The sequence below is a fragment of the Macaca fascicularis genome, chromosome 13, assembly GCF_037993035.2.
Source record: "Macaca fascicularis isolate 582-1 chromosome 13, T2T-MFA8v1.1".
NCBI classification, from domain to species: Eukaryota; Metazoa; Chordata; class Mammalia; order Primates; family Cercopithecidae; genus Macaca; species Macaca fascicularis.
Genome location: NC_088387.1, coordinates 6,254,469 through 6,277,822, shown reverse-complemented (window position 1 = coordinate 6,277,822; position 23,354 = coordinate 6,254,469). Strand labels below are relative to the sequence as shown.

The following is a 23,354-nucleotide window of genomic DNA, read 5'->3' as shown; positions in this document are numbered from 1 at the left end:
CAGGGAACAAAGTCACGGCAAAAAGGGTTGCCACAGGTGGAAGAAGGCAGGTGGAGAGTGGATCATTTGAACAAGTGGCTCAGGAGGGTATCGGGAGTGTTAAAAAGTCTTCAGCAAAAGTGGTATTTTAATGTATGTAATAATGAGAAGGTAACAGACATAATGCCCAGCATCTTCCCATCCCCTAAGTAATATGACAGAATTACTATTCACGGACACTGTAGTCTTAACACTAAAAGAAAGTCTGCTCTGACAAATCTGCCAAAAACAAATTTTAAAAAGGAGAAATGTTAAGATCCATCTATCCTTTAAAGTTCAGATCAAATCAGCTCACTCAACGAGCTTACTTAAAAACCTGATGTTTGAAATGGTTATACTTTCACAAGTACAGTAAGCAGGGAATCAAAGATCCAGGTTCTAATTCCTGCAGTGTCTAGCAATGTGCTCCTGAGCAAGAAGTATCAGCGTCTCTGAGCTGCAGTTCTTCACCCACAGACAGGAGGGAGTGGGCTCTTTCTTTCCTAAGGTTCCATTAAAGCAGGGGGTTTCAAACTTGAAGGTGCATTAGAATTTTGTGGAGGGCTCCAGTCCAGAGTTTCTGATGCAGTAATCTGGGATGGAACCAGAGGCTGCATTTCTAACAAGTTTTCAAGTACTCGCAGCAGCTGCTGGTCCAATAGCTACATTTTGAGAATCCCCTGCTGTAACACCATCCTATGCCCGAGTGGCTGAGAAAAAGGACCAAATGTTGGAAAGACCACAAGACAGGCCAGAAGACTGGATCGGATGCAGCTCTGCTACTCAGTGCTGACGAAATGCAGTCAAACATCATTCATTCCAAAGAGCACCGTTTCATCCCCAACTGACATAAAACACCACATAGTAAGTTTGCCTCTGTTCTCTGTGCATTAACCTAAGAAATGTTTGTCCTTGATTTATGCAAAGCAAAGGGCCAAAAACACTTCAGAAAAATATTAAACTTCTCCTTCCATGTCTATTTTAAGTAATAATATTGTTATAATACTGAAATAATTTTATATTCACTGAACACAAAAATGTGTTTTTAAGTTCAGTATAATTTTTCAGTATAAGAGAAAAGACAACTATAAGATATACAAGATAGAAGAAATTAAGAAAAAAACTCTGGTTTTTGAAAAAGAAAAATGCATTTCTTAGCTCTGTCTACTCAAAGGGCCTAGAAGCAGTAATACCTCAGTAGCAATGAGTATACTTAGCATCCAGATATTAGTCTCTAAATACATTCCCCACTCAACTGAACTAAGGCTCCTCAGAGGAGAGGATTCCATGTCTTGGTAGGTGAGTTTCAAATATCTACTTGTCCCAGAAAAACAAAGAGGTACTCAAAAACTAATAGGGGCATGTCGAAAGGCTACAGACTCCACTGGGGACCCACTGGGGTCATGTCAAAGGCTCTCACTGCCAAATATGGTACAACTTGATTATGTAATAACAGCTGTAATTGATGGAAACACATTAAACAAAACCACTCATGTCCACAGCAATATCCAGACAAAGAGAGAAGGGCAGGGGTAGTTAGGAAACTCTTCTATAGACTGTTGTTGACTAATAAATACAGAAGGAAGAACGTAAAATCATCATTTTGCAATAATAACTAACCTAAGCAAGAATCATTAAATGAATGCCAAAGCCATTGCTGAACAGAATATTCACACAGTGCCAAAGTATCACCCTGGAGATAGATTATTTGGGGAATGCAAAACTAATAATGCACCCTTGTGGTGGAGAACGCTGGCAGTCACCTCTTTAATCCAGTGACCCAACTTGGCTTCACTAATAATGGGAAGGCTATGAGTGAAGCAGGCTTCACCTAGAACAATGTACCCCTGACCTGAGGCAATATGAAGTACCCAATACCACCACTGAGGTGTTCTTGCCAAAAAATATTTAATCTGCATCTAATCAAACCTCTCAACATAATTCCAGTTTACAGGAAATACAGGAGAGAAAAGAACAAGTTAAAGCGTAACATAAGGAAACTATCAAATCCAGAATACAAGATATTTTACAAAACAATTTGGTTGAATTCTTACAAAAGTCAATTTTCTTTTATAAAAAAAATAAAAATGGAGGCAGGAAGGCAAAGAGAAACTTACTAGCCTAAAAATAAGTTAAGCGATAAGATAACTAAGTATAGTGCATAAACCTGGACTATGAATCAAAAAGAGTTATAAAAACATTCTTGGCACAATCAAAGATATATGAATGTAGACTGAACATTAGATGCAATTTTATGATATGCAGAAGACTGTCTTTAAGACAAGCATGCTCAAGTAATTTCAGGTGAAGCATCACGGTGATAGCTGTAATTATTTTCAAAAACAATACACACACACACGAACAAAATGTTAACAAATGTTGAATATAAGTGAAGAGTTGAGAGTGTTCATTCTTTCAACAGTTCTGGATATATGAACTTTTTCATAATAAAAAGTTGGGGGACACTATTAAAATGCAAAATAAAATTCTGTTCTCAGAGACAAACCTCACTCAAAGAGTTTATGAACTCCAGGTTGAGAATCACTGGTAAAAGCAATCATTTACCATGCTTTATTTTGTATGTGTACTTAAGCTATAATACTGTATTACAGTTATGCAAGATTTCATCACGGGAAAACTGAATGAAGGGTACATGAGACCTCCCTATACAATTTTCTGCAAATCCTCTGAATCTATCATTATTTAAAACAAACAAACAAACAAACAACAACAAAAAAACACATTACAGATCTGCTGTCCTAATATCATCCACTTTGAGCACATCCTTAATCTGTTCCTTAAGCCCTTCCCAAAACCAATCAGATAAAAGACATGCTTTCCTTAAAAAGAGCCTTTCAAAATCCTAAGGATAGTCAATTCTTAATACAGCTAAAGTACTCACACACCAAATTTGAAAAGAACTTGACATCTCTTGCAAATAAATGCCTCCCCACTTCCAGGCCCCTTGGTTTCCTCCATAGTCCCTTGTCACCTCACCCCAGGATGAAATCTGAATTCTCAGCTTGTCTTGTTTTCCAGATTCACACAATCAAGTAAAGCCAGTGAAGTGGGCCCCCATCTTTGCACTGTCTGCAGCCAGCTCCAGAGCTAGATTCATTCAGCCTGCCAACAGCTGACAGCTCAGGAGAAACGCAGCCACACCATTCAACTTCCCACACGTGCTGCAATTCTTGCCTTCTGGGCCTGAGGAGTAACTAGTAGCCTGGTAACTGCCTCTCACTTTCACCTAAAGAGTCAGAACAAATCTGTGATTTTTCCCAAAAACAAGTATTTGCACTTTTTTGCTCCTGAGATGAAACTAAGTGGAGGTAAAAAACCATGAAGAGTCCTGTTCTCATCAAGAGAACCCGCTCCAACAGCCCCTCCTGCTGGAGCTGGGACCAGAAGCACATGCTGCAAAATCTCTCTCACTCAGCCTGCTCCCCACTTGCTCCCAGGTCCCAGCCAGGCCAGTGCCTACAACTACACAAGAGGAGCTTTGACATGCAGGCTTGGCAAGGGCATGTTTTCCAGGCTGACTGCTATACACGGCCCTCTATCCATAAACAACACTTATATGGGCAATGACTGTGCTCCATGCTATAGAAAAGGTCACTGCATGAAAACAGCACACAAGAAACATTACTGAGTGGACAATATGGTAAATGGTTGATTGGGTTTGTATAATACTTATTTGAGGACTCACCATCTGGTTTTCATTTTACCTGAATACATGGGTTTTGCAATAATTACTTTTAAAAGAGTCCCAAAAATACTTACATTATGCATGTGTCCAACATTGCCTGATTTTTCAGGCAAGAAAATACCTGTTGTATCCCACTCAACAAGTGGGATACAAAAGCATCCATTACATATGAGTATGTATTTTATAGTTATGTTCACAGAGACATGATTGAAAGGAAATACACCAAAGCACTAACAAGAGCTATTATAAGGTAGCAGAGGGCCAGGGGCGCTGGCTCACACCTGTAATCCCTGCACTTTGGGAGGCCGAGGCCAGTAGATTGCTTGAGGTCAGGAGTTCAAGACCAGCCTGGCCAACATGGTGAAACCCCATCTTATTAAAATATAAAAATTAGCTGGACATGGTGGTGGGAGTCTGTAATCCCAGCTACTATGGAGGCCGAGGCAGGAGAACTGCTTGAACCCAGGAGGTAGAGGTTGCAAGGAGCAGAGATCGTACCACTGCACTCCAGCCTGGGTGACAGAGGGAGACTCCATTTCAAAAAAATAAATAAATAAATAATAATAATAATAATAATGTGGCAGAAGTATAAGGATTTAACTTTTTCTTTATATTTTCCTATACTTTATACTTTTTTTTTTTTACAGTGATCATGTATTGCACACTTATAATCACAGCCAGGATTAGGTGAAGAAGATCCCTACAGAGAAAGCAAACCCCATGTAGATTCCGTTAGAGATGTGAAAGAGGACATATCCTGACCAGCCACAACAGCAGTGTCAGGGGAAGCAGCACAGGCTGCATGACACTGCAAGGGTGAACTCTCAGTTCATAAAATTCCAAAAGATTACATTTAAAATTGTACCTACAAGTCTGCCAGTAAACAAGTCAAAAAGTGTGTTAATAAATAATGGAAAGACCGTATTTTCCAGCAACACCACTCCCAACACAGCACTGGCAAGATGCACAGCATTCTGAATGGAGACTTTGGTAGGAAGGTGGTATTGGTCATTCCATTCACAGAGAGGGTCCTTCATAAATAGCTCAACTACTGTATTCAAAATAAAATAAGCAAGAAGTTACGGTTCCTTCGCCACTCTTCAAAAACATCTTTAAAAAATATTTAACTGGAAAGCATCCAATTTCCCACTGAGCTGTACACCAAGATAGGATCACTGTAATACAACAGAATAGTCTACATCAGAGTATGTCAAGGAGAATCTTTTGGCCATTCAACTAAGCAATGGTACATTTTCATTTTAAAGTATCCATTATTCTCTTTAACAGAGAAAAGAGAGTGGTCACCTCATAAAATGTCACATCTTCAAATATTTATGAAAGGCTCTATCAGTTGTCTTGTGGTCCAGGGACAACAGTGTTTTCCAACTCTTACTGACAAATACCCATTCTGAAGATGACCATGTTGTCAGAGACCAAGCAGAGAGCAAGGCAAAGAAGGAGATTTCACTCTCTAGATAGCACACTGGAGATTGGTTAGCCATTATCTCCCTCGACTGACCCCAGACTTGGGGAAAGTACGGCTGGATTTAAAGTTATCCCAAATCTCCAATGCTACTGGTGAACTCTTTCTAGAATCTGTGAAATATGATGTTGAATCCTACTCATAATTAGGCAAGTTAGAGGTAAACATGAGCATGAAGCAAAATTTCAGATAAAAATACTTTAAAATGAAATGGATTTAGTTCATTATAATCTATTACTATTTTTAAAGAATTTAAATATGGGCTCATGCTTATATTACAAGCACACATATGGGCACACGTACACTTACTTGTTGTCTCGGTCACGTTCTCCTCTTTCCCATCTAAAGCTGCACAGTAAATCCTCATGCGACCATTTCAAGAACTATTTTTTGCTACTAAATTTTGCCAACAATCTGCTCAGCATTCTAGCAGATGTTTCTGTTTTCCAACCTCTGGGAACTTGGCTGGGTCTGTTTTCCTCCCCCATGTTAAAAATAAAAGAAATGGCACAAATGTGGCCTAATACCCTAGAGAAGCTTTCCTCCACTCGAAACCCTCAATCTCCCTATTCATGTGACCTCCATGATCCCTTTTCAAATTTTTTCTTTTCCATTAGAGAAGATGTTTCCAATTATGGCCCATTACGTTGCCAAGGATGACATCACTCAGATGTGTGTGTGCACTGCGTGTGTTTTGAGAAAATGCTACTTCCTTTTAGTTACTTAGAGACTGTGTACTACAATTTAGGCCAACTAGTCCACTGGACCTATGAACCCACAATGTCACAGGAGGGCAATGTGCTCAAGTGATCAGATTTTCCAAACACAGTAATGCTCTATGTTGTTGGGGGAATCTTTGTCTTCCATCTAACAATTTATTTAAAAAGGTGTGTGACTCAATCTTACCTCAGTGACATCCATAACTTTGATGGCTGCCAACTGACCCGTTTTAACATGTCGACCCTGAAAAACAGAAAAAAAAGATCAATGAGCACCAATGTTTTTGCACAATCATTAGAACAAAATGGCTGAAGTTTCCAACAAATCGTATTTCATCTATACTTATCTCTTACTAACCAACAGTGATGACAAAATAATCCTGTGCTCTCCAATATAACAATATAGTTTATAATGAACCACACTTAAGCAAGACAATTCCTTGAACAAATGAGTTTTTGATAAAGCATCAATTACTTATTTCCTTCACAGGTTTAATTTACATAACACTATCTAGAAGAAACTTTTTTTTTCTACAAATCACACTGGCCATCCTTTCCTTCTTAACTTGCTACAGGAAAAAAAAAAATGACCCCCAAAAAACCCTCTAGACATTTTATCGTCAAAAATGGAAAACTGTAATTTTTCCCTGTGTATTCCCAATACCCATTACTTTATTTCACAAGAATTATACTGAAAGTCTTCTTTGAAGCTCTCCTGCAGTCCCAATGTGGGGACTGCAAGAAAGAAACAAGCTAAAGCATAACATGAGGAAACTATCAAACAAATTCACTTTTTAAAATTCTTCCCCTCCTCCCACCAATTTCTTTATATACTTCTTTACAATTCTGGGATTTTTTTTTTTTAATGTATAAAGAAATTGGGGGTAGGAGGGAGATAGGTTTCTTACAGGTGTATTATAATGCCTCACCTAGAATCTAAAATTCTGTAACCCATTTGTATCACTAGGTATCAGTCATACTTGGTATCATTCTCCTTTCACCCAGATGAGGAGTACTGGGTTGAATTACTGTCAGTCTTGTTACTCTCTACTCACTCTTTGCAATGCCCTGCTGGTCATTTCTCAGGCCAGTAGCAAAGAGCATCCAGATATGCTGAGCATGATCTACTTAAGGACTTTGTGAGAAACAGTCCTTCTGCAACAGATGTCAAACAGAAAGAACATCCCCGTATTTTCCAACAGCCTGTCTCTCTTGTATTCTCATGATTTAAAGAGTTGTGAACTTTAAAACTTCACATCTGAGGAGGAGAGTGTGTGCAGGAACTCAAGTTACAGCTTGGACCAAGCAATTCTGTGAAAATGACACTGTATTACAACTATGACACTGAGTAACTGCACCTGGGCAAGACTCTGCTTGGTGTGCCTCAGGCTCCTATCTGTGTAAGTGAGATCACAGTGGTACCCCCACTTCATACGGCTGCTGTGTACAACAAATGGAGCACAAAGAACATTGTGTGGCACATGGTCAGAGGTCAAGCACAACCCTGGAACCTTGTTTCCCTAAATTAATGATAGTTCCTACAGTTGACTGTGACTGTCAACACAACCTGAAACCAAATGATGGTTTTCTTGAACCCAAGGAGAAAGAGCAGAACTTCAGAAGATATAGTATTAAGTGATCCTCTCATACTTTCCACATAAGCACACAAAGATCATCTCCTTAGCAACTAATCAACCTTCAAACCTGTTATTCACCCCCTGCAGTGAGTTTATTTCCAAATTACTAAAGCATATTTCTCGCTGACAGAAACCAAATGATGAGGGAAAATGTCAAACGCACTGTCCTGGCTTTCCCTCTTTTCAAGAGCGTAAGTATGCTGCATTGGGAATGTGTTAGCAAAACGTTGGGGATGGAAGGGTCTTCTGAGTATCTGATATGATTAACACCTAAGATCTCTACAAATCAAGAAAATCCACAGGTCTATGAAAAAGCCTCCTCAGACATTTATAGAGTAGTACCTTTCTTTTTTCTAATAAACGTTAACATAAATAAAGCCATAAGGAGGAACAGAAAATGGTCTATGCTTTCTTCTATGCCTGAACTCAAGACCACAAGTGTGTATCCTCAAGACTTAGAAAGTGGCATAACAGCTGAGAAATGTGAATTCACTCAGCATCTGCTTTACATAAAACATGAGTCTCCCTTACTAAGGGAACAGAGTATCAGCAACTAACAATTGTTTTTGTGATGAGGCCAGACCATGTGACAGCACCAGTCTTCATTATCACACAGTAGGTCTCCAAATTAGGTCTATTTTAAATTTAAATCAGAAAATCATCTAAGAATTCTGCCTCCCTCCTTTCAAACAAGACACTGTACCAGGAAAAATGAATCTGGGACCCAGGCAGCCTTGAATGTCTTTCCTTGTCCATCACCCCATCACCGTATTTCCTCAGGGAAGTTAAACTTAAGTTCTAGGAGTTTCCGACCCGCTGTGTTCAGGTGCCTCATCCCTGCTCTAGAGTCAGGCAGCTGGCAGATCAAGTGCAGAGTCCGTAAGGCCCTAGTCCTGGCCCTGGCACCCAGCACACAGTGGGCTCTCAGCAGGGATGCGTCCTCATACCACTCCAACAAAGGCCCATGCTGATTCCCTTGCTCCCTTCTCCTCGTCGACTGCAATTGTCTCAAGTGTAGTCAATGTAGGCCCATTTCTAATTTTTGAAAGGAATGGTCAATGCAATGGGAAGGAATGGAGTCCTAAAATAACGTATTTCTCTATTTTTTAAAAAAAGGGTCGGGTGCAGTGGCTCAAGTCTGTAATCCCAGAACTTTGGGAGGCCAAGGCAGGTGGATCACCTGAGGTCGGGAGTTCAAGACCAGCCTGACTAACATGGTGAAACCCCGAATCTACTAAAAATACAAAATTTAGCCAGGCGTGGTGGTATGCACCTGTAATCCCAGCTACTCAGGAGGCTGAGGCAGGAGAATCGCTTGAACCTGGACGGTAGAGGCTGCAGTGAGCTGAGATCAGGTCGCTGCAGTGAGCTGAGATCATGCCACTGCACTCCAGCCTGGGTGACAGAACGACACCCTGTCTCCAAAAAAAAAAAAGCAAACTTCTAAATTTGAAACTAATAGTAATCATCCACCTGCTGAGATGGGTCACCTTTGTGTAAAGGAACCAAAATGGCCAGCAAAATAGTCTTGGGAGAAAAACTGAAGCTGGGATTCAATGTACTGAATGTTAATATGCATATAATAGTGTGCTAAGGAAGCTACACCAAGAGTTTTTTAAAGGACAAAAGTTTGCCTGTGATTTATTCAATACTACCCAAGAGGGAATATACTGACTCCTCTCAGGGTGGGCTACAAGCTTAGGCCTGCCCAAGCTGGGTGGCCCAACTCACAAGGGAGGCCCTTACCACACCTCTCCTGGCATCTCTTTAGCTACAACACACGACCCTCCTTCATACCACCTGAAGAGTATTTAAAGAGAAAATGAAACTGCGTGTAACCATAAACGAACTGCATTATGCTGGGAACTTAAGGACTCAGGAAAAGGCATTACTCACTGATGCCTGGGGCTAGACATCTATTATATCATCCCATTTTGGCCTCTATAAGGTTTCTTAAGGGCTGCTTCATCCAGCCTGCTCATTGAAAATGAGCAATAAATCATGTTCCTTCACCTAACTCTGGATTACTGGATCACTCTGGACCCACCTGATGTTGGGTCACTCAAACACCTAACTTGTGCACAGAGAGATTACGAATTTAATATTTAACAGGGTCTTTTTTTCCCTTGTATCATCCATTCTTAAAATATACCAGTAAATTACTTGGTCAGTATTAAATATACATACCTAGCATCCATTTATGAATGTTACTCTCTTGTCCCATTATCTACATTTCTTGGGCACAGTATCCCATCCAGGGATAAAATAAACATAAAATGCCAGATGGCAGAGATTAAAGACTCATTGCTAGCTTTATTTATACAGCACCATGTAAACATTAATGTGTTTATAAGACAATTAGTGATAAAAAGCCCCCAAATACTATTCACATCTATTTTCTCAACAGATCCTAAAAAACCCTATGAGGGCAACAAAGCAGGTCACTAGCCTATTCTACAGATGAGGAACTTTGAATTTTCTTCAGTTATCTGCCCACAGTACAATAGCAGCAGGATCCCCTTTCCACAGTGATTTTATATATATACTTAAAGAGAGGGACTCCTACTGTTTCTACTAACTCATCAAATTTCTATCAAAATATTTTGTTTTCAAAGAAACAGCCTAAGTTATTTCGCCTCTATGCTTTTAAGGGTTAGCAGACATAGCATGACTTAGAATTAAAATTTTTCTTCCAATCAACATCATTTCACGTAGCTTGAATGGTTCAAATAACCACAACCGACATCCCCTTTGGTAGAGCAACCTTCTTAGTTTCTGGTTCAATTTTAGTCTTTAAATTTTGCAAAAAATGTATGTTTCTTTTTTTAAGAAAACTCAAACTATTCTTAATAGAGGTCCAAGCTGAAGAAAATGGCTTGATTTTCAACTCTCCTTTATGTTTCCAACCAAGTCAAAATTGCCACCTCGCACTTGAAAAACCATCGCACTAGAATGAAATCTGTCTCCGGCCCATAGAGAGGAGCCTACAGGCAGAAGGAACAGCATTCAAAAGGAAGCTTTTAAATCCCAAAAGAAAAAGATCTGGCTGGGTGCAGTGGCTCACACCTGTAATCCCAGCACTTTGGGAGGCCGAGGCAGGTGGATCACTTGAGGTCAGGAGATCAAAACCAGCCTGGCCAACATGGTGAAACCCCCATCTCTACTAAAAATACAAAAATTAGCCAGGCATGGTGGCGGGCGCCTGTAATCCCAGCTACTCGGGAGGCTGAGGCGCGAGAATCACTTGAATCTGGGAGGCAGAGGTTGCGGTGAGCCAAGATTGTGCCACTGCACTCCAGCCTGGGCGACAGAGTAAGACACCAACTCAAAAAAAAAAAAAAAGAAAGAAAAGAAAAAAGAAAAAGATGGCAATGTTCCTATCTTCTCAAATGTTCTACTATCATTAAAGGCTAGGTAACTTCACACTGCATAATCCTTACCTAAACTCCAATTACCCTTTAAAACACATTTGATGATTAAGTATATTCGTCGAGAGGCAAATTCCATTGGTCTCATCCATATTAAGAGGAACTTTGAGGAGTGAATGAATTCAAGCACTGAAAAACAGAGCTTTCACCTCCGGACTCCAGTCTGAAGAGGTCTCATACCAATCACTCTATCAGAAAGTTTCCCCACTCATCCTCTGACCTTCCCTCACAGAGCCTTGCTATTAAATGGTGCCACCACCTCACATCTCAGCAAGAAAGTGCCCAGGACTCAGCAGCACTTTTTCCGTTCATAGTGCTTTCTCCCTAATCTCACCTTTATCCAGACAAGGAAAATGTATCATGTTAATGACACTATGTAAGGTAAATACGCAAGTTAGGAATAACAAATGCCTTCTTCCCTCAGTAGCCCAGAGGGGTACACACACACAGCCTGAACTCCAGCAAGCATATGCTGTGACACCAGAGAGCATTACAGTCCTGAGGCGGGACTGTAAGAACAGGTCACAGGAACCACGTTGGCCCTACTCTTGAGGCAGTTAGTGAACAAGCATTTTATATGTATTGTTTACTTCCCCACACAACGCAAGTATCATTATCCTCAACTGACAGATGAAGAAACTAAAGCTTAGAGGGGGCTAGGTTAACAAGCTCAAGAGTCACACCTAGACTGGTTCTCTATACCAGGCTGTGGACCTGAAACAGAAATGACCACAAATGCCCTGTTAACCAACTTACATAGGAACTGCCAAGTACATTATTCTATAACGTATTTTAATAGATATAATCAAACATGGCAATACACTAACCAATAATAAAAACTTATTTTCAACTCCTGGCCTTTTTCTTCTTGTGATAAAGAAAGAACACCCCACAGGAATTGTTTAGGGAACCTGAAGGCATGTGTACACACATTCACAAGCCACTCTGGTCCATGGCTTTCTGAAACTGTAAGAGGCTTTTAGTTGTTCCCATCTTTATCTCATCATAAATTAAAGCTTCCTTTTATCTGTTGAGTTTAATCTGAAATAAAAATTTCAGAGATTAATTGCCTGAAATTGGCTTTATATTTGCTTAATAGTGAAGCCTATTAATGCACGTCTCAGTAACCTGAAGACTACCTTTAATCAGTGCTCAGGACATGCCTCACACTGCTGAGGAGATAAAACACAGCAACCTGCCTGCAGGGAGCTTACAATTTAGAGAGGTGTTTTAAAAAAACACATACACACAAAAGATGAGCATCACAGAGAAATACTGTGCCCTGGGGTAGAAACACTTAGGAAAGAAGACAATGTGGAACCAATTGCTCTGCTTTGATAGGACGTGCAAAGCAGCTGTTAAGGGAGGACACATCACTATGAGGCTAGTGGTGTGGACCCACCATGGAGGCTGCAGCTGAGCCTTCAAAGATGCCTGGATGGCACCGAAGATCATCAAAGGATAGAACTTGGATCTCTCAAGATGTGAGCTGCAAATAATCCTTTCCAAATCCCAGAAGGGGACAGGTTTGAGGTAGCAACTGGCCAGGAAAAAAAAGGGAGAGCACAATGATTCCCCCCAAGACTAGAAGTATGTCACAAAACCATATCACATCTCTGCAGACATGCAAGGATGAGAGAAGCCTGTCATACGCTGCATGCACCTCAAGAAGACGGCAGTCTCCGTCACTAAGTCAAAAGAGAAGATTCCATGGCAGTGCGACATGTGCCTGCAACAGAAGGGAGAAGACCCGGCTGCTTCTCATTCCCAACCAACTGGGAAGCTTTGTTTCCTGATAATTTGTTCGTTGACTTTTTAGTGGTGTGCTGTTGGTTTGGGAGTGTTAATATTTTGGATTTAAGAGATTTACTGGGGGTAAAGCATGTTAAGTATATTAGGCAGGTCAATTTCAGTAACAAATATCACTCCCTTTCACCTGTGACACGCAGACTTCCAGGTTCTATCCCAGGCCATCAGATCTGTGTAACTGGGATATAGGAATCCAAGCCTTTTAAAAACTAGCATCCTAGTGATTTCTTAACGCACTCTGAAGTTTGGGAATTACTTCTTCAAGATTACAAGAAAAGTCACAAACTCAAGTTCTCTTTCCCCTTGCAGACTTACATAGTATTTATTACAATTATATATGCAACTTACTGTCTTAGCTGGGGGTTTGGTGTGTGAAGGTTAGATTCGTAACAAGTAAATTCTAACAAATATCTTCTTTTTTTTTTTTCCAGAAAAACACATAACTTATGTTCTGAAATGTCTAAGAATGGAAAGGACAGGCAAGCCTACTTCAACAAAATAGGTGATTTTACAGATTAGAAAGAAATCCCAGAGAGCTAGAAGGGCGCTCACCTAGTAGCTAAGCCAAACCTGGTCTGTCTATTCTCTCTCCAGAATATCTCATCCACACCATTCGCAGCTCAACTTGACAATTCCAAACTACTCCCCTTTGTGAATTTTCTTATTTTTACTAGCAAATATGGAAACGTCCGTGACCACGAGTTGAATGGCATGAGTATAGCACTGGGAAATCTACTGACCACTCTTTCTATATGCATCCACCCAAAAGGCAAAGACCAGCTTGACTGGTTGTGCACTGTAAACCCCAAAACCACAGGTCTCACTCATAGGCGCTCTCTTCCAAAAAGTGTCTGCAAAAAAACCAAAATTACCAAAGTGGGAGAACGTATTACCCAGACAGCTCTCCAGGAGCCATCTAAGATACGAAAGCATGTAATCAACCTGAGAGAGCTCAGAGTACTTCAGCAAACATCTCGGTCTTCTAAACATCTCCTGGTTGGTACTAAATCATCCCTTCAGACTGGAGTATTAATGGAGCACGAGTAAGGGAACGTGAGCCCACAGATCTGCTGCTGTTCTCATCACGCGCCTCCAGACCCCCAAACCAAGCTTAAGGTGAGAGGGCTCCTATTTGTGCACATTTCATCCTCATAACTACTATTTCTCATCTACTTCTCCCTTCCTTCTGTGATCAGGGCTGTAGATGAGCAGGCAGGCAAAGGAAGCACAAGAATATGTCAGTGCTATCAGTTGGGACTTTCCAATTAATAAGACAATGCTTCCATTCCCTAAAGAGCTTAAAAGACTCAATATAGAATTATTCCTTTCTTAGGCAGCTACCTTATCTGAAACAACACTCCCTTTAAAGAAAATTATACCTCAATTGCAGGGAATGTGTAGACTTCTATTAAGAATGAAACAGTCAAAATAGACAATATGGTAAGACTTTACCTAATGCCACCACCCACTCCCCAACAAATGAGTCATTTTGCATAGCTACGTTAGCAGATAACTAAAAGTAAAATAAATTATGCACCACATCTTTTTTCTTTAAGGAGTCAATCTGGATGGAAATCTTTCTAAACCCTGAATTCTTGAGCACATTGAAGGTACTTTTCTTAATGGCCTAGGGAAATCATTATGAACACTAATTACTATCCAGTCTTTGCAATTAAGGGATAGCCTCCGGGAATATTACGTCAGGCAGTAACATTCCGACTCCAACAAAGAAAGGGCCCAGTCATCTGGGCTCTGCATGCTTGTTCAGTCATTTACAGCTGTGTTCTAGGACAGATGGCAGGTCGGGGGACCAGGCAGCAAGCTCCGTTCCAGTCAGATGAGCTATCACTGTAGTAAAAAAGCACCTCTATGTTAGAGAAGCGGAGACAATTTAAATGCACAGATAATGAAGGGTGCAAGAGAAGAAATCCGGCCATGAGAGTTTACGAGTAATTCTTTCAAAAAGGGTGCTATACGGTTTGAATGTCCCCAAAGTTCAAGTGTTGGAAACTTGATTACCAATGCAACCGCGTTGGGAGCTGGGGTCTCATGAGAGGTGTAAGGCCAGGAGGGAGGAGTGAAAAGGATAGTCTGAGGGAGTGGGTTAGTTATGTCCAAAGTGAGTTTATTATAAAAGGGAGAGTTCAGTCCCCTTCCCCCTCCCTCTCACCATGCGATGCCTTCCACCTTATGATGCAGCAAAAAGGCCTTCACCAGACATCAGATGCCAGCCCCTCGACCTTTGGCTTCTCAGCCTCCAGAGTCATGAGCCAATAAATTCCTGTTCATTTAAATTACCCAGTCTGTGGTGGTCTATAACAGCAGCACAATATGGACTAAGACAAAGGGGGAGGGAAGATCTGGCTGGGCAGTGCGTCAGGTGGGGAAAAAGGGCAGAAGAGTTTTACAGATACCTGGTGAAGATGCATTAAAAAGGACAGCGCCCCTTCCAAGGGTGGTAACGGCCTTGCAGTCTCTACTACAACATCAAGTGTGAGGAACTAAGTTTGAAGAGGGAGACTGGCAAATAAAAAATCATCAACTAAAGGGTCCGAAAAAAAGGATTAGCACATGCTTGCTTTCATCAACAGTCAAGGGTACTGACAAGTCTTCATGTCAAAGCATCCAAAACAAAGGAGATTTCAGATTCTATAGCAGCTATCAGTAGTATTTATCACACATATGCAGCTGCTCTTTGTTCACTTGAAAAACCCAACTGGCTAAAGACTCAGTAACTTTTGTTTAATAGCAAGAAAAATTTCCCCTTTTTTACTATAGGTAAACTTACATATAAAGTTATTCATTTATTGTAGCCACTAAAAAATATAGCATTCAACAGCCAAGTAATATATAGTCAATATGGTAATACTAACCATGAAATTCAATCATGTGACTCTGTCAAGATACGTTAAAAATACTCTACTCTTGAAGATAATTCAATTCAGCACTAAATAAAAGATCACTAACTGACCAATGAGAAGGGAGCTCCTCCCAGGTGGCAATCCAATGGACTGCGCCTCTTAGTGACCAAGTGGGGAACTCAGGTTACACAAGAAAAACACACCTTGTGAAGCTAGGGCAGATGCAGCACTGCAACCCAAGAGTCTATGATTCCATTTGACATCAGAAGACATCATACACAAAATAACTGAGTGGATTTTAATAAAAAGCTTGTTTATTATAATAGCTAAGCATTTATCTAGAACAAAAGACAAAACACAGAACTATGTGGGGTCCCCTTCCTCAATCCCAAGAAATTTCTCTACATTTCTCCCATGTGACTTCACAGTACACTCGATTTCTCATAATTATATCCACAGTGTAACTTCAATATTGAACTATCACTTCAAGCATCACTAAAGCACTCAAACTGAACTCTTCTCATTGGCTTAGAGAAAAAAAATGAAAGTTTCATACACAAATCAAAAGGCAAGAGACAAAGGGGTGGAAGGGATTCAGATTCAAATATGGGCTCCCGATCCACCCATGGTCCCTTCCCATTCGCTACCAACTCAACTTTCAATTAAGATGTCAAACCGTTTCTTCTTTCTCAGCACATCAAGAAGTTAACTCTAAAATACACTGCCCTTGAACCTATGTATATTTATACTATTCATATAAAGTCAACCCTAAGCAGCTTTGTGTGTCCCTGAACTATTGTAAAAACAGTATAATCTGGTTTGTGAACCTAAACTACTTCTGTTGTTGTGCTGCAGCCAGTAGCACAGTTCAGAAGACATATTCCTTTCCTGCACGTGGTCTCTGACAACAGTATTTGTTTTCCTTCTGGTATTCAAAGTCTGTACACAGCTCTCTCTGCCTATGCTGTATATTCATATTTTACTCACTACTCGTAACTGTACTATCCCTCCTTTTTTTTAAAAAAAAAAAAAAAAAAAAAAAAAGGTGAAAGAGAAACTCCACCTTTCGAGTTTTCTTTTGAGGTTATATGTGATAGTATCCCTTAACAGAAATAATGCACCCATGCCATCAACTCAGGTTTCCAAAGCCAGAGCACTCTCATGCAAACTCATACCATGTCCATCTAAAATTTATCTTGGCCAAAATTAAAAGAAAAAAAATGGAGATAGAAAGAGCTCTTGTCTTGGCACGTGAAACAGAAAATTCCCTCCTCAAAGCATCATCTTTTGTTAAAAGTCATCAGTTACAAGTAATCATATTATTAAAACAGATGAGTTTTCCTCAGTGTTATACACCATTTCTTTTTGAGTTGTACACTCAACCCCTCATCGCTTTCTCAGAACAAGAATCACAATGAAAGACCATGAATAAGTAAACAGAAGGGCAGTTTTATAGCTTTACTAAGGCTTATCTAGTGATGTTGATAAAGTCAGTGCTCTAACCACCTTCCCCCACTACTCTGCACAATAAGGCCATGCAATAATCAGATTACATAACTAAAACAACAGGCAAAGGGAAATTTTGATGAGCTTTATGCTTCCCTCTGTTTTTCAGCACCCTCATCACCTCCTCCTCCCTATCAATAAGCAAACCTCCTCTCTCACTCCACAAAGGGCGGGCCGATAAGGAAGCACTCACTGTGTGTTCATTCTCTCAACAAATATATTTAATAAATATCCATTTATTTATTGTGCCGGGCACACAGAAGTGTACAAATACTTTAATACATAATACAGGAAGTCATTACAACCAAGTTACAATGAAGAAAAACATCCCTATTTTACAGAAAGAAAGCGGAGGCTCCATGAGATTAGAAAACGAGCCCAAGGTCACACAGCTAGAAAGAGGGGTGAGGTGGAATTCTGACTCAGGTGTGTCTGGCTTCAAAGCTCCGGCTACCGGATCACTGATTTGGATCAGCACTTTTCCTTACAGGCCACAGAGATTTAAAATCAAAGGTCTGTGTTCCAGAACCTGCTTCCACCCCACTCAAGCACCAACAACAGCCTATAGGTGAAGCCTTCTCAGGATGTAAACCCTGAGGAGTAAAAAGCACCTGGGCAGTCAGGGATTGGTATGTCCCTTCATACGACTCCCTGTCCTTCCCTGGGTGCCCTTCAGTCAGCCAGAATCTTCCAGTGGCTGTTTTCTGAAGACCCTCTCCGACTCCTCTTAACTCTGCCCCTGCTTTTCACTCAACCACTGACTCCATCCACAGCCTCCACCAACCAAGGCACCTTGAGAAGCCTGCCAGCTGCCAAAGAATCCCCGCAAAGCACCACCCCTTACCCCACAAGACACCTTCTGCATGCTGTCCACCCTGTGGGTGGTGTGGGCAAAGCCTGGGCTATCAGTGTAAAGGAAATGACTACAAAAAAGATACAAAAGCGATTTCACAACTGCCTGGAGATTAGGTGGGGACCCCGCACACAGTGCTAGCCACACAAATCAGAGACACGCGCAGGTGAGCACTACAGAATTGCCTGAGGAGCTTTCAGCATATTTAACTTGCAATGGAGGGAGAAATGCCAGTACAGCTTCTTCCCCGGGATTCAGAGCTCTGCCTTGTGGTTCCCCCCAGACCCACAGGTCCCCTTCATCAACCTTTGATGAGAGGATGTCTGTCTGACTTGCTGCTCCAGAGAAGTCATTCTATTGAACCTACAGCCACAAGCATCCAAAATTACCCCTACAGAATGACTGGTACAAAGAGAACACTGAATTGAAACTCTCCCAGCAACAAGTACACCAAAATCTGTCTTCCTAAGACAAATCCATAATATTGAAAGTAAAAGGAAAGTCTGATCATCTGAGTCCACTGCTCTGTCACTAAACGGAAGAACTTGAACAAGTCTCTTCACTTCTTGCAAGTATGGCCATCTCACTATAAAACGGTCATGATTCTGAGGTCTGCTTCCCAGGCCAACATTCTGATATACAAGACACTGGTCTAGACGCTAGGGAAACAACAGTGAACAAAAGGGTGCAAAATCTGCGCTCTAGTTCTGAAGGGGTATATAAGCAAAAATCAAGCAATACACCTTCTGCTCTTCTGAATACATTCTCACAGTTAAAACAAAAAGGATGGAAACAAGCTACAGGGAAAACCCTGGCAGAGCACTGAGGAAAGAGAATGCGAGACATGGGGAGGCTGCATTTACACTGCGTGGTCAGGGAGGTCTCCCTGATACCCTGTCATGTGGGCAGAGAGCAGACGGAGGCGATGAATGACTGTCTTGCCACTCGCCCTGCGGGACCTTGTGAGCCAGAATTAATCTACACAGAAAACCTTGAGCCCGTACGGAAGGTGGGATATGCTAGCTCCACTACCCACACTGCCTGAAGGTAATGTGGTGGTTCTGCTCAAGCTTCAGGTGCTCCACTCCTTCTTGTCAACAGCAGACACAGTGCCCAAAGCACAGCCACTGCTGTGTGCTGCTATGAAAACAGGCACTGCACAGAGCAGGACTCTCTGTGGGTATGTCCAGCCATTCCCAATAGCGGCTACTTCCTCACACAAAGCTCATGCTTGGGTTATAGAGAAAGGGCCACGAGAAGCTTTAGCTTAAAAATGCTACAAGATTTCTCCATTCACCACCTGACTACACATCTCTTCAGTCACTTTTCAAGCAGAACTCATACTCATGGTTAAGGTCTGAGGCCTATATTGGCAGAGTCTGGCTATGACTTTCTAAGTAAGCACTGAAAGCAAAGTCTCCCTCCTTTCTGTAAGGACAACAGTCAGAAAAAGAAAAATATATATTTTTAATTTAAAAATAAAATCCCAAATTTAGGTCCACAACATGGCTTATTATTATTTGGTATGTGGTTATTTGGGTTACGGGATTGCAAAATTCAATTGTGGAATAAATTAACAAAAGCTAATTAACAGAGCCATATTAAAAATAGCCTGTGTGTCCTCTTATGGTTGCACTTCTTCCACTTCAAATTACCCTGGCATCTGATTAAGGCATTTGGCTCTGAGTTTACAGCCAGAAACTACTCTCTAGATGCTAATAGCAGGGTTCTTCTCCCTGGTAATAAATCCTCCCTAGTAATTCATTGACTAAATTGGACATAACATTTCCCATAGTGTTTTTTTTTCGGAGGTGGGGGGTGTGCATTTTTTGTCTTTTCTTAATTGAACATTCCAAAAATTAGAAAACTGTACTTTTTTTTTTAAACCCAGATTTCTAGCTTCTCTTGAAAAATAGATTTTTTAAAGCTGAGCCTCTAGACGAAGCCCAAGAAAACAATGTCTAGAGTCCAGCGGGAAACGCCCTGTTAGACCAGCAGGAGCTCTCCAGCATCCCCACAAGCCTCATCGCTCAGAACGCTGACACATGAACCTGAAAGGCATGGGCCCAATATTCTTGAGTATAGAACAGCAATGGCTCTTCAACCTTGGCTGACCATCGGTCACTGGGAGAGCTTTTTGTTGTTACTGATGAGAGTTTTTTGTTTTACTTTGAATTAAATAGGCCTGGGCCTCACCCAGATCTACTGGATCAAAATCCCTAGGTGAGGGGCCTGAGAATCTGTAAGCAACTTCTAAATAATTCAGAGTAACTGCAGCTACAGCTTGATGGGGAGTAATGTCAGAAAGGACCCAGTCTATATGGACCACCAAAACTCACACTCTCAATAAGAAACTGAAAGCCCTCCAAAATACCTCCACCCTGGATCCCATGTTACAGTAAGTTAAGCATAAGGCAGCTCATTAATTGCATGTCTATCTCCCCGACATGTGAAAACAAACAGGTTTGGCCCTGACAGCATGGGAAAAGCCCAATAGCAGATGCCACATAACACTGACCTACAGCGAGTGGCCACGCAAGCACCCTGACTCCGTTATCCCTTCACTGGCCTGACCACATGAATCTATCTATCTTGAGCATGAATGGGGCACTGAGAGTAAGTACGCCAGGATACCAGGTGTGAACCAGGGCTGCCTCGGGGCACACAGAAGGTTATGGTAACCCACTCTTTCCTGGGCTTCAAGAATTTGAAGAATTTTTTTTTCAAGGAAAAAAACAAAACAGATGGCAAATCACTAATTATTGGATTCTAAGTTCTCACCCCGAGCACTAGCCCAGGCCCTGCACACAGCAGGCCCTCAGTAAATGGTTTTTCAAAGAATAATCAAGAGGCTAACAGGTGTTGTATGACAAACATATTCAGTAATTTGTAAACACAGACCTTTACAAACAATCTCAAATAGGAGGTACAACCTTCAAACCTCTTAGATGATCTCTCCTTTAAGGTTTCCTGGCAAGTCCACCACAGCAGTTACCCCACTTGAATAGGCCATTCAGAAATAAACTTGGTGAGACACAAATTTTTCAAAGGAAATACAAGCAAACTGAGGAGGCTAAATATGACCTAAGAGTTGACTCAACAGCCTCTGTGATGGACAAGGCTTCTCTCTCTAGGGCCAAACACCCCGTGTTGTTCTTTGCGGATATAGGCCAGCTGCCCCCAGAAACTCATCCTCCTAAACTGTACCAATAATGGCCCCACAAAGCCACTCAGCAACAACATGCAGGAAGCGTGAAGGTTAAGATTGATGCAGGGATGTCCTGAAATACTGCTACAAAATCCATGAATGTCTACAACCATCATTCAGCCCCTTTTAAAAAAAAAAAAAAAAAAGGAGGGGACAGGAAACCCTAGGTTTTTGTTAGATTGATAAACAAAATGGGGGGAAGTGATAAAATAAGTAAGACGTAGGTGGAGAGGCCTCCACCTACCTGAGAGTGAACTCCAGGCCTCTGGAGAAGTCCTTCCGGGGCTGCCCAAATTCCACCACACCCAAGAGCCTACCTAGGAGTGCAAGTCTCTTAAGCACTAAGACATGCCTTTGAAATCAGAACCAAAAGGACCTGCATGACAGGGGCTTTGGGGGTGATGAGACTGTTCTGCATTCTGATTGTGGTTATATAAATCCATACACATGGTAAAACTCTACAGACTTGTGTATCAAAAGAAAACTAAGTCAATTTAACTTTATGATAGTTTTTTTAATCAAATAAAAAACTGAAGAGAGGCAGCAATGTTCAAAACTCAGGTTACCTCACAAGCACAGGCACCCAAATGGACAAACAGGATAACATGAAGTTAATAAGCTTCTTGCACTGCGAACGTAACAATCAACAAAGTGAAGAGACAACCCACAGAATGAGAGACGATATTTGCAAACTAACCATCTGACAAGGGACTGATAACCAGAATATGTAAGGAGCTCAAACAACTCTATAGGAAAAAAAATCTAATAACCTGATTTTAAAATGGGCAAAAGACTTCAACAGACATTTCTCAGAAGACATACAAATGGCACACACGTATATGAAAAGGTGCTCAACATCACTGATCATCAGAGAAATGCAAATCAAAACTACAATGAGATATCATCTCACCCCAGTTAAAATGGCTCATATCCAAAAGACAGGCAGTCACAAATGCTGGCGAGGATGAGGAGAAAAGGGAACCATACACTGTTGGTGGGAAAGTAAACTAGTACAACTACTATGGAGAACTGTTTGGAGGTTCCTCAAAAATCTAAAAATCGAGCTACCATATGATCCAGTAATCCCACTGCTGGGTACATACCCACGAGAAAGGAAATCAGGGTATCCAAGAGCTATCTGCACTCCCATGTCTGCTGCTGCACCTGTTCACAATAGCTAAGACTTGCAAGCAACCTAAGTGTCCATTAACAGACGAATGGATAAAGAAAAGGTACTTAAACACAGTGCAGTAGAAGACCCTGTCATTTGCAACACTATGGATGGAACTGGACATCACTGTGTTAAGTGAAAGAAGCCAGGCACAGAAAGGCAGACATTGCATGTTCACTTACTTCTAGGAGCTAAAAATCAAACCAACTGAACTCATGGAGACAGAGTAGAAGGATGGTTACCAGAGACTGGGAAGGTAAGTGTGGTTGGGGAGGGGGGTTAGTGGGTACAAAAAAGATAGTTAGAAAGAATAAATAAGACCTAGTATTTAATAGCACAACCGGGTGCCTATAGTCAATAATAATTTAATTGTACATTTTAAATAACTAAAACAGTATAACTGGATTGTTTCTAACACAAAGGATAAATGCATGAGGGGATGGATACCCTATTTTCCATCATATGACTATCACACACTGCATGCCCGTATCAGAACGTCATCTCATGTAACCCATAAATATATACACCTACTCTATATCCATAAAATATTTTCTACTGTGTATATACATCTGCTATGTATCCATAAAATCTTTTCTACTATGTACTCAAAAGAAAAAATTTTAAGGCAATTGGGGGGTGGGGAATTCAGGTTGCCTCTGGGCCTTCAGCCTATTTTCCTGTTTGCTCAGTGAGAGGCCCCTCAACAGACAGACACATCCGCTTAGGGATTTTGCTTTGTTGGCACTGCCTTTGTTCCCTCCCACTTGCTGCCCTCCCTTTTCCTATTCTTACCACATTGTCATGCAAGACGGTTGATTCGGAGTCTCTAGTGATTTCAGGTCTTGAGTTGAGAAAATCTCAAAACCAAAACAGGTATAATTCCTGTCTCTAGTGCTACAATCAAGGAGGGTTCATTAGGTCCAAGGAGAAGTGCCAAGGGTCCACTAAGGCACAG

General features: G+C 41.1%; 1 protein-coding gene across 50 annotated transcripts in view; it reads right to left on the bottom strand.

The window, feature by feature from the left end:
* The window catches only part of MAP4K4 (mitogen-activated protein kinase kinase kinase kinase 4), a 191,719-nt gene that overhangs the window by 94,431 nt on the left and 73,934 nt on the right, over positions 1 to 23,354 (bottom strand). For all 50 annotated transcript variants that reach the window (XM_045368703.2, XM_015433294.4, XM_074011139.1 and 47 more), the window contains one exon: positions 6,114 to 6,170. In XM_045368703.2, coding sequence (XP_045224638.1) covers positions 6,114 to 6,170 — 57 coding nt within the window. The remainder of the gene's footprint in view (positions 1 to 6,113; positions 6,171 to 23,354) is intronic.